At 42.7% G+C, this 11,325-nt stretch overlaps 3 protein-coding genes across 5 annotated transcripts; 2 read left to right on the plus strand and 1 right to left on the minus strand.

The window, feature by feature from the left end:
* The first annotated feature begins 639 nt into the window (after nt 1-639).
* On the plus strand, nt 640-4,833 carry LOC108027929 (uncharacterized). 3 transcript variants are annotated; one of them, XM_017099556.2, is made up of 3 exons: nt 640-924; nt 993-3,136; nt 3,190-3,341. In XM_017099556.2, exons 1-3 carry the CDS (start codon nt 756-758, stop codon nt 3,211-3,213), a joined length of 2,337 nt encoding a protein of 778 aa, XP_016955045.1. In that variant the 5' UTR covers nt 640-755; the 3' UTR covers nt 3,214-3,341. The 3 variants fall into 3 exon arrangements, with proteins under 3 accessions (XP_016955045.1, XP_016955046.1, XP_016955044.1); XM_017099557.3 differs by having other exon boundaries at nt 3,202-3,341; XM_017099555.3 differs by having other exon boundaries at nt 993-4,833.
* Nucleotides 4,769-6,685, plus strand: LOC108027722 (casein kinase I). Its single transcript, XM_017099275.3, has 2 exons — nt 4,769-4,846; nt 5,543-6,685. The coding sequence occupies exon 2, from the start codon at nt 5,633-5,635 to the stop codon at nt 6,593-6,595; it is 963 nt and encodes a 320-aa protein (XP_016954764.1). The 5' UTR covers nt 4,769-4,846; nt 5,543-5,632; the 3' UTR covers nt 6,596-6,685.
* LOC108027649 (uncharacterized) lies at nt 4,834-5,336 on the minus strand. The gene has a single exon (XM_017099166.3). It carries the CDS (start codon nt 5,242-5,244, stop codon nt 4,834-4,836), a length of 411 nt encoding a protein of 136 aa, XP_016954655.1. The 5' UTR covers nt 5,245-5,336.
* Nucleotides 6,686-11,325: the final 4,640 nt, after the last annotated feature.

Genomic DNA, 11,325 nt, shown 5'->3' on the forward strand with positions numbered 1-11,325 from the left:
TTTCAGCATTTCCGCACTTGAACACGATTTTCATTATCCCGCTAGCTGCATTTTACTATCCCCCATTGTCTGCACTTTTAATGTGATGGAAATTCGCGCCATTCTGAATAATTATCGCATCTATTTGTGAAATGGAAATATTTCCGCAATTAAAAACATATTTTCTAGCACCCTTCAAGTAATGACGACCATTCCATCCTCATCCAGATTCCCATTCTCGTTTGCACATCCTTTGTGTTTGCCATTTCAGGCATTTATCCTGAAATTAAATGCGGGAGCTGCAAACAGCGAAGGAAGCGAAAGTTAATGGTCTTTCTTGTGATAATAAAATGGGTCGCCATTACCCAGTGTTTGCCGTCTTATCAGGATCTTTGAGGAACTCAGGGTGAAGGTTCTACTTTAACGAACACATTTTGGGACTTTCGCATAAAAACTAGGTCCTGTTCCATATAGTCAATATTTAAATAAATATTTTATGACAAAAGAACAAAGAGAAACGAATATATTTTCTATTTATTCATTTTTACGTTAAATTATTATGACTTAACAATTTTTAAAAATGTAATAATGTATGTAACGAAAGCAAATGTTTCCTTAGGCCAATTCAACTATTTGTTAATTTAGGCAAATGTACATATTTGAAAAGAGTATCAAAAGAACCGAGCCAACTGACATAAACAAACAATCGATATGAATTAAATTTGCAGTTACATTTGTGATGTCTGTGGGGAGCATGCTTTTCGCGGCTGGTGAAAATGTCATTTACGGTGACGAACCAGAGTTTAATCCGATTTGAGAGTGCCAAGCAGGACGATGAGTTGGAGCGGACATTAATGTTTTTCAATGTCGATATTTCGGGCGGAGTGTCCTGTGGCCGCCGAAACGAGATTACGACGCCGAGGACCTCGGACTGCAATGGAAAGCGTGAGTTGATTAACGACATTCGACAAACGTCCGCTAACTCGAATATATACTCGGTTGCAAATACACAGGACGAACTCCCGGCGGAGGATTGAGCAATCCAATTACGGAGAGTGCGATGTCATTTGGGGCACCAAATAAATTCCACGCTCCCGGACATGCTGGTTTCGATCATGGAAATTATAAGCGACGTGCTCCAGGCCATCCAAGAGATTACTCTGCCTATTGCGACAGTCCTCGTCACTTTCATTATAGGAGTCGTGGCTCAGTTTCCCCATCCCCATCCCCATCGGTCGATTCTGCGGGCCATTTTGAGAATGACAGGAGCTATAAACACCCTCCACTCTTTAAAACTGAAAAGGCATACGAACATTATTATCCAGATGAATCGTATGAGGCCGAGGAATATGAGCCCTGGGACCGAATGGCCCTAGCCTCTGATAATTCTGAAGAAGGGGAATATCCAGAAAACACCTTAAAAAGAGAGCCATATCTCAAACCCAGATATGAACGTCCATATGATTATCACTCTACTGCTGCTAAGTCAATCCAAAGACGCGGTCGGGAGCCTCGCAAACGACATGAAAAATATTATCGTGTTCCCGAAGAACCATCACAAGATGTATATAATCGAGGCTATAGAGAATATCTGCCACGGGATTTGCGATTGAGACCTAATGAGACGCCCAGGGAATACGAATATAGACAGTCTTCGGGGTCTATGCCACCGGATTATGCTTCTAACTACTATAATCTTAATTACGAGGAGTATAAAAATGCAATTGATTATGCCAGACCCTATGAATCAGACAACAAGTACGAAGGCGATTACGAAGACCATTTTGCAGAAAACAGTCAAAATCATTTAAAAGAATTCTATGAATACTTTCAACCAGATTATGATGAAAAAAGACGTAAGACACCACCGCCCATTCCCTTTCCGAAACCCCACCCCAAGTACTACAAAGTTAGATCTTCGTCTTATAAGGATATTTCCGATCCATCAAACTATCCTACAAAAGTTAAGAAAGCTGAAAGAGATTATAAACTGAAAGATAGAAATGTTCCGCCTTACGAGGAACCAAAAGCCAGCCAAACAAAATATAACAGATATAAGCGACAATACCAGCCAGAGAAAATGCCACCTAGAAAGAGTTGTACTCATTTTAAAGAGACTAGAGAAGCTCCACAAAAATACGAAAGAATTTCAAAAGATATTTTCCGACTTGCGCCGCCAAAAAAATATGAAAAACATAGAAACACGGAGGACGATAGATTGTATGCAGAAAAGAGTTCTCCCAGAAACACTGAATACAAGTACAAAATACGTAATAATGTAGATCAGGCTATCCCAAACTTTTATAAAAAATACTTAAGTGAAGAAGTTCCTCGAAGAAATTATCATAAGAAAATCATTAATGATATATCAAAGTTGCAAGAAAACTTAAGAAGAGAACCTCCTAGATCATTTAGAGAATATGAAAGTCACAAAAACCGGAGACGTCATAGGTCTTTACCAGATCAGAAGAAGTCCGTTGACTTTGTTCGTTTTACAGACCTTAATGACGGCTCGGAAATTCCGCACAAAATTCATGAGAGCAGCCAAACACCATCGTCAATATTCTTTACCATCGAAATACCCTATAAGAAAATAGAACGGAGGTGTGCGTGTTCCCCAAAAAGAGAACACATACCAAAAAGATCGGATTCGGGCTGTGAAACGTTTGCTAGTAACTTAAGCTGTGCCCTTAAATCATTTAAGCCGCAATCATCATTTTATGATGTTCGAAAAGGTCGTAGACGTAAAACAATAAAGCAAAAAATATCAGGATTTTTTAGAAGGTCGAAGATTTGTCTGAAGAGGTCTAGGATTTTCAGAAACAAATCAAAAGTACTAAGACACTGTATGTTAGGACCTCGTCGCCCCAATTACGATCATATAGATTGCAGAAATATTGAAAGCCCAAGGCCCCATTATATTTCAGAGTCCCCGAAGGCTAGTAGCCACTCTTTGGAGTTTGAAAACAAGAGGGTTCCCATTCGCAATCCCTCCATGGAAAATGCATCCGAAAAGTATTGTAAAAGGATGCTACAGGGATGTCATTATCCCACTGTTTACAGGGCAAAGGGCAACCAGCAAGCTGAAAATAATGATAAGATGTACCATGAGTACTCCATGTACAACATTTTGAGTTCAAACAATCAACGTTCGAAGGTAACTAAAGATGAGTATGAACACTGCCATAGAGGATTAACTAAGCGAAACAGTCAATATTTCAGATCCAGTGCTGATCTGCCTATGAAGGACTCAAACAAGTTGTACAATCGTGTATCCAGCGGAAATTGCAGCCTTTTTAGTGGGGATAGATGTGAAGCTCCCGTCGAGACAAGTGAAATAAATGTCTGCCTTACGATTAGGGCCACAGATGTGAGTCTGACAGGCAACCCTAGGATAGTATCATCCAAAATCGTGACGGGGCAAGGTTATAGGCACAGGAGCAATGAGGATGTCAATATAATTGTTTCAAAACCACAAAATCTTTCGGTACCGAGACAGAATAGTGGTAGCACAATATGTGGCAGCGACTCCAGCTCTACTCAACAAAACCAATTTGAAAATGTCAGACGTGTTTCCGCACCCTCTGAAAAGAACAGTGGTTCCTCTACAACAAACAGTACCAAAGGAATTTCTTTGAGAACTGAAAGATCTGAGGATCTCAGCTATAAAATGCGCATGGAAGCATATTCCAAACCACGGTCTGTGATTAGCGATAGATCTTCACAGTATCTCAGCCCCCGCCATCGGATCAGCACCAAGTGGAGCTTGACCCGGCAGTCGAGATCTTGTAACTTCCAAAAGGATTCAGTTTCAAGACCCTCCCGACCTGGTTTGTGCCAACCAAACACCATTGAAATGTGTTCCAGACCACCGACTTTAATTCAAAGCGATATAAACAAAAGGTCAAGCTTAAAGGGCGTTAATAAGAACTTCGAAAAATCAGCACCCAAAAAGGTAATCCTGAAAACAAATAGCTCTAATAGTTCGATAAGTGGTTCCGGCAGAAGCACTCAATCGGATTGCTCATGCGAAAAACAAAAAAGTGAATGCCACAGAACCCAAAGTCACAATTTGCAATTTGAATATAGAAAAATTGAAGTCAGCCCGCGAAGAACTAGTAGTTGGCCAAGCCAAAGAAAGAAAAAAGCTTTTCCATTAATACCAATCCAAAAAGCATTTTCAAAACCGCTTCAAAATCTGGAAACTCCACCTAAAGTCCCTTCTATAACTTCCGAATCGAGTATAAGTAAGTGCTCCAGTGGTACCAGGAATATTAATCAAGGACCTCAAAACATGCAGTTGGATTCCTATCCTGATTCCATCCCAACTTGCCCATGTGAGCCGCAGAGTGAATATGCCAACAGTTTCTCGGCTATGCCAGGTCAGGATATTACGGAAACCAGTGTTCGAGGGGATCTTTGTTGCCCAAAGTTAACAGACAGCTGGGATAAGGATTCCTGCTGCCGGAGGAGCATTGTGGAGGAACTCAAAAGGGAGCTATTGCAGAGCTTCAGATCCGATCGGCAAATGGAATCGCAGGTGCCTTTTCTTCGACCCACACCGCACATTATGATATTTCCCTGCGTTCCCGGTGCCATGTGCCAGTCTAATCCCAACCTAAATCCAAATCTATTCCGTGGACCGGAATCTGTTGTCCGCTGGGCACCTTGCCCTAAGCCACAGAACCCTTTCTGATGAATGGTATTTTATTCGGTTGGAATTAAAGTGGACTGTGAGTTTAAGGATCTTTAAGATTTATTAAAATATATATACTAGGGAACCGGTTATCAACAGAAGAACGAAACAAAAAATGACTTAAGCCTACATAAAATCAATAAAACATATAGACTTGATCATCTCATAGCGGTAATTATTGAAACAGATATGGTTAAAATTCCGCGAGTTGTCAAAGTAGCCGTTAATTTGGACTTATCCACATTTTGGGGCAACAATATTTCTTGTTTGAAGTCTAAGTTCCTTTTATAGGCCCAAAGATACACGAGCTTATCCTTGAGCTTGATCGCAATGTTCTCCACTGGGAAGTTTCGCAAATCGAACTCCCAGGATACAAACTTATCTTCTTTAGATCCGTTTTTTGCTGAAAAACAGTTATTATTTAACTCTTCAGCTTTCCGGATTTTATTCAAGACTCGACAGCACTCGAAAACATCTTTTTCCAATTGGTTTACTCTGCGGTCGTACTCGGAACGCATTATATTAAACTCCTGGGATTTGCTTAGGACCTTGATTTTTGCTGCAGACATTTTTTATTTCTTTAATTTGTAATAGATTTGTTTTATTTCACGTCAAGTTAAAAAAGAGTTTGACATCAATTTCTAAGATTTGGGTCAACACACAATGAAAAGACTTTCATTTTCATATTTTATTTCGCAGGGGAGCTTAAAATATAAATATGAAAATATACCATAATCTTTGTAACTGCGTGCAATTTTAAACTTCTGAAGAGACTTTTCACTCCAATTATTAAAATTATTTTTATTATTATTATTTATTGTATTTTTTTTTTTGGCATGAATACCCCAACGCTTGATTACGTAACAGCACACAGTCGTAAGTAAATCTATCGATAACGGTAGCCGGTGCAGCCCTGGGCATAAGAAAAGTTTTTAGAAGATAAAGTTTGAGAAAAGCATGGATTTTGAGGCTAAGAGTCTGGGCGACTACGATCTGGGCAGAAAGGTGGGCGCCGGATCCTTCGGGGACATCTTCCAGGCCACGCACTTGAGGTCTGGTCTCCGAGTGGCCCTAAAGCTAGAGCGCCGAGATGTCGTCAATCCGCGATTGTTCTTCGAGTACAAACTGTATATAACTCTGAGCCAAGGAGAGGGAATCCCGCGGGTCTACCGTTACCACACCACGAACCTGTACAACGTGATGGCGATGGAGCTATTGGGGCCTTCGCTGGAGGAGCTGTTCAACCAGTGCCAGCGTCGCTTCTCCCTGAAGACGGTGCTCATGCTGGCGGTGCAGATGCTGGAGCGACTGGAGTACTTGCACTCGCATCGCTTCGTGCACCGCGACATCAAGCCGGACAACTTCGTGATGGGACGCGGTGCAGCCAGTCACCGTCTCTACCTCATTGACTTCGGCCTGGCCAAGCAGTACTGGAACATGGACGAGGACAGGCATGAGCGGTTCAGTGTGAGGAGCCACCTGACCGGTACCCCCCGATACGCCTCCATAAATGCCCTGCGTGGAGGCGAGCAGTCACGGCGGGACGATATCGAGTCCATGGGCTATGTCCTCATGTACTTCCTCAGGGGCAGTCTGCCCTGGCAGGGACTTGCGGCCAACAGCAAAAAGCAGAAAGACGAGATGATCACCGAGATGAAGCTGTCCACAAAACCGGAGGTCCTGTGCCAAGGCTATCCGGAGCAGTTCTACCACTTTGTCGCCTACAGCCGGGACTTGGCCTTCGAGGAGGTGCCATACTATCAGTACATTCGGTACTCCTTTATGAAACTGATGAACGAGAACAAGTTCACCGACGACAAGATCTACGACTGGGACATCCTCAAGAATAACGTCCTCGAGGCCGTCCATTTGAAGGAAAAGAAGGATCTGAAGGATGAGCCCCAACTAGAAGACGAATAGGACTGAGAACCATATACACATGTTAAATAAAAACGTCCGGCTTTTCCGGTGGCCTGTCACAAATGCCAATTTAAAATACACAAGCTGCCAGCTACCAAAATGAGTCCAATTAACAAAACTGGGATTTGTGCAACGTTTGCATTCTGGGCATATTCGAGTTGCTAGACTCTGGAGCAGCTGGCAGAAATGTCCGTCAGAACGGATGGCAGCAAAAGTCAATGGAAACTGCCAGGGGTGCTGCACAGAGATGCATTCAGAGAGAGAAAAGCAGGAGGGCTGGCCAACTTTCGAACAAATGAAAACGTAGCAAATGACAGCATCCAATTTACGTTTGCAATTAAACTGACACCGAACAGACACTTGATTTAGTCGGAGGGCTGCCTTCGGATTCGGAGCCGGACTTGGCTGGAAGCCACCCACAAGACACTCGGTTCTGGGAAATGTCGATTTATGGACGTGTGGCTAGTCGCTCGACACCGGCCAGCAGATTTATGAATATGGAAACACACCAAATGGCTCTTTTATTTGCCTATTTATGTGGGCGTAGACATGACCGGCAGGAGTCATCCTTCTAGCAGGGTGCGTCCTCCTCGGATAAGATTATCACTGCCTTGTGGCACCTGAACAGGTCGGTGTAGTCGGCCATTCTGGTATAGTTTCGTTGGTTTAGCTGAGCTCAGGTTTGGGGTAATTCCGATTTGGTTGGTAGTTGGCCGAAAAAGTAGTAGAGTTCAACTCTGATTAATAAATCGAAGGTAGAATGATGGGAGCTCGTGTTAAAGATTTAGAAAATATATTATTATGGTTAAAAACTATATAAAAATCTATATGGTCACAAGTTATCTTTACCAATATTTTTATTGAAAGCCCCTGAAATTTTTAAGGTGTTACTGTTAAAAACCAATTATGTACTACATATCACACTAGGTGCGAAGTTAGAGGTGCTAATGAGCCACTGGAGTCGCAGCCATATATCAGCGGACTGGACAAAACGGTGGGAACCAACGCAAGGGAAATATTAATGCCGGCTCCTTATCAAAAATGGCAGCAATCAGCACGCTCGCTTAGCACCTCGTTCGAAGAGTGTGGGAATCCCCCGGCCGGGCACTTTCCCCCACCATTAATCCTGCCAAAGTGCGGAGCAGCAGAGGCGCCTCGTCTGTTTTTTGGGGAGCAGCAGCAGTCAAGTGCGAGCCGGGCTAAAAGCCCCATCAAGGCCAAGTGGCGTGTCAATCGGCCATTAACATGGGTCAGGGCTCACTCTCTCTCCCGGCTGTGCCGCCGATAAATAAAAACAAACACCTAGATGCGAATCACCATCCACATTCCACTCACTCCCCCAATTACGCACTCCAAAAAGCCGAGCCAAAGGATAAGGAAATATGCCGGTCCTAAACGAAGCCGAAACTGATTGAACTGATTCACTCAAAGGAAAGTGGAAATCTTTGCCGCCACATTTTCCCGCACTCATTTTTTGCGCCTTTGTACTGCGGCTGAAAGAAATTCTTTCATTAAAAAATTAAATGCGGCAACACTTAGGAGTTTGTGGGAAAATTGCTCATTAAAAGTTTTCACCTGGAGAGGCGCTCAAGGCGAATCTCGACACTAATTTTCTTTTCATGTAATTATGTGCAGCAACTGAAGAACCAGCTCAAAAAAAGTCGTTCTTTCTTATTTTCCCCGGCAATTGTTCGTCTGCCTGCATTTTTGCAGCAAGTTTTCCTCGCTCGACACGGAGAACTTGAGGTTGTTAATGCAAAGGACACAAGTTTTTGCGATGTGTGGCAGAGTCATGGCCTTGTTTCAGTTTTTCCCAGTCGGAGGATGACTGCCTGGATTCCTCCACTCATCGTCACGAATATTAGTCATCTTCATTTGGCATTCGCTTTGCACTTGCCAACCGGCAAATCGAATTGATTTTCGTTTGCATTCCCCGGTGGACTCCAGTCGCCATCGCCTGCATCCGCATCAAAGCTTAATATTGCAAAAAATAATGCGAACAAATTGAACTTATAAATAAATCAAATCAAACTATTCTGCGTTACGACAGAAGGATGCGAACTGCTTCCCCAGCGCATATTGCGTTCGAAATTGAGTTACATTTAAATATTTTCCCATTTGCAGTGGCGAACGTGGAGGTCCAAGGTTTCCCAATACCAGCTGCTCCGACTGTGGAGCTCGGAGTACTTTTATCCTCCTCGTTTGGGGTTGATTGTTTCTCGGCAATGACCAGGGACTAGAAGTTCGGAAATATGTGCAAGTGTATACTTTATAAATGTGTTTACGTTGCTTGTGAAATTTATTTTATTCCAAATCAATGGGAATTCCATTTGATTTGCTACACGAAGTAGGTTTTCTAGTAGTTTTACATAACCAACAAAATTGCCAATGCAGAAGGAGTTGCCAATCAACAACATTAATCCATCACAGAGGCAACCGAATTTTTATTTTTCCATCATGGAATACCCAAAATAGTTTTACAATTATGCACTTGATCCCTAATCCCTTGTCAGGCCTAGCCCAATGTTTAATTGCATTAACCTATATCAAATAATTTGAATTTCCCCTCGTGCGTCGAGTGCCCAACAGGGCGTATAATTGATTTGACTTCCGCGAATGCCTCCGAAAAGGGCGCCGCCAATAAATCTCGGACAACACAATCCCCCGGCTTTTGGCATTGTGAAGTTAAAATTATACGGATAAGATCAGGAATAAATTTGCATGAAACTGCATTTACATTCGCCGCAATCCGAAGTCTTCAATGGCAGGTGGAAGAGTCTCGCAGTCCGCAAAACAGGAGCACCTGAACCGAATGCTCGCGGTGATTAATTATCTACATGAAAGCGTGCAATTTACAGCTTACCTTGGGATCGCCCCTCCCGACTTGGGCCGCCCCCCGCCGTTGTATTTATGGAGTGTTTAGTTGTCTGGGCCCGATTTGAGCCCGGATAAACTGGGAAAGCCACAGCGAAACTGATTTCCATAGCGCACTTTATCTAAATTAAAATCAAAAACTCTGCCCGGCCAGGGCTGTTCAGCCAGCACGCCAATTGAGCCTCGGACGGGAAGTTTGTCGGGGCTTTATGTGGATATATAGAGCTCAAGGATGTGTGGATATGCTCCACTTACCCAAAGTTGCTTGGAATTAGGTGGACAATGGTACAATTTTGTTATTTAATTTTCAAATATTTTATCTATACTAGACGCAACTTTTAACTTCTATACCCATTATTAAGATCTAGAACTAAATAAAATATTTTAAAAATGTACCCTAGCATACTTAATTACTTTCTTTTTATATAAAGAACACTTAAATATCTTATATCTTTATTTCTATAACAAATTTAGGGATCTAAAACTCAAAACAACAGTTTTAAAGTTCAAACAATCATATCCCATATATTTTCCTTTATAAATTAGGACTTCTTACACCATCCTTTTTCTGTATCTTATATCTTATGCCATCTAACAATAAAATATATCAAATTTGTAAGGGTATTCGTTTAGCCAATCTCAATTGGCACCCCACAGATCCCTGAAAATCAAGTTTGTATTTCGCAGAGGTTTAATTAACAAGTTGATCGAATCTGATATTTTTAATGGAAATTCTTTCGGGGCCCTGACATCAGAGTTTGTCAAACCGCCACCAGCTGTCCCACCTTTGACCCCAATTGTGACTCCAGGGCAGCGGCAGATGATGTCACGATCTGGAGCAGCCCCAACTAAACGCGACTGCCCCAGCCCAGTCCAGCCCATCTATCCATTACCATGCCCGTCTCCAGTCCGCTCCCCCAGTTTGTCAATGTCACCGAGAGTCAGCGGCTGTGCGTTGTTGTCTGCAGGTAAATGGTGTGTATTTCAATTTAGCTGCGAATAAATTGCCAACAATAAAGCGGAGGAAAATGTGTAATTTGTTTGGGTCGTTTGTTCCCAGTGTCATATCTCCGGGAATGTATCTCTGCGAGTCCGTTTCTGTTTCTGCGGCTGAGCGATGAGATTCTTATTTTAATTTTGATTATGTGCTTTCTTCCCTTCCGGCCACGCATCCCCAGCAGATTTGTATCTGTTGGTTACATTTACAAATTGCCAAACGCATTTGTATTAATCCACCCCCAGGGATTGGATTCGAAAATTGAGTTGTATAGTACACACTCGCGCCTAAGTTTCTTATGGTTATGTATGTATGTAGCTTTTAGTATCTGACGGATACTGCCAGAGCAATTGCTGGCCTCTTAAAAAAATATTAGGCAAACATATTTAAGGCAAAAAACAAGGGATGTCCTTAAAGGCAGTCTCTTTACATTCGTTATTATGCGAATTTCGCCTTTTGGAAGGGATAACAACCCACCTTTTGTAGGCCAAGCTTAATAAGATCATTTGCTGGAATGCATTACGAGGGAGCTCTCCCAGAGGAGTCCTCATTCTCTTCATATGTATCCTTCCGCACACAGGTTAATGTGCTAGCCAACTGGGGCTGAGAACATCATCGCCAGAATGGAGAGCCCTAAGTCTTAGGTCGGCTTTACAATGGCCAACTTGTGGGCCATTAGCAAAAATGAAAACAAGGCCATCAGCCGCACACGAACACACAAAGGTGAGGCTGCGAAACGCTTATTAAAACGACACTTTGGCCCCCTGACAGGATGTGACGACACATCCTGGGGGCGCCCAAGCCAAGGGTAATTTAGATTGCGTCTGCCGACGGGGTCATAACAGACCCAGACCCAGTT

Source organism: Drosophila biarmipes, chromosome 2L (genome assembly GCF_025231255.1).
Source record: "Drosophila biarmipes strain raj3 chromosome 2L, RU_DBia_V1.1, whole genome shotgun sequence".
NCBI lineage: Eukaryota > Metazoa > Arthropoda > Insecta > Diptera > Drosophilidae > Drosophila > Drosophila biarmipes.

Coding starts and splice junctions, on each gene's coding strand:
- LOC108027722 (XM_017099275.3), top strand. CDS start 5,633: ATGGATTTTGAGGCTAAGAGTCTGGGCGACTACGATCTGGGCAGAAAG.
- LOC108027929 (XM_017099555.3), top strand. CDS start 756: ATGTCATTTACGGTGACGAACCAGAGTTTAATCCGATTTGAGAGTGCC. Junction 925..992: donor CTCGGACTGCAATGGAAAGC/GTGAGTTGATTA, acceptor GCAAATACACAG/GACGAACTCCCGGCGGAGGA.
- LOC108027649 (XM_017099166.3), bottom strand. CDS start 5,244: ATGTCTGCAGCAAAAATCAAGGTCCTAAGCAAATCCCAGGAGTTTAAT.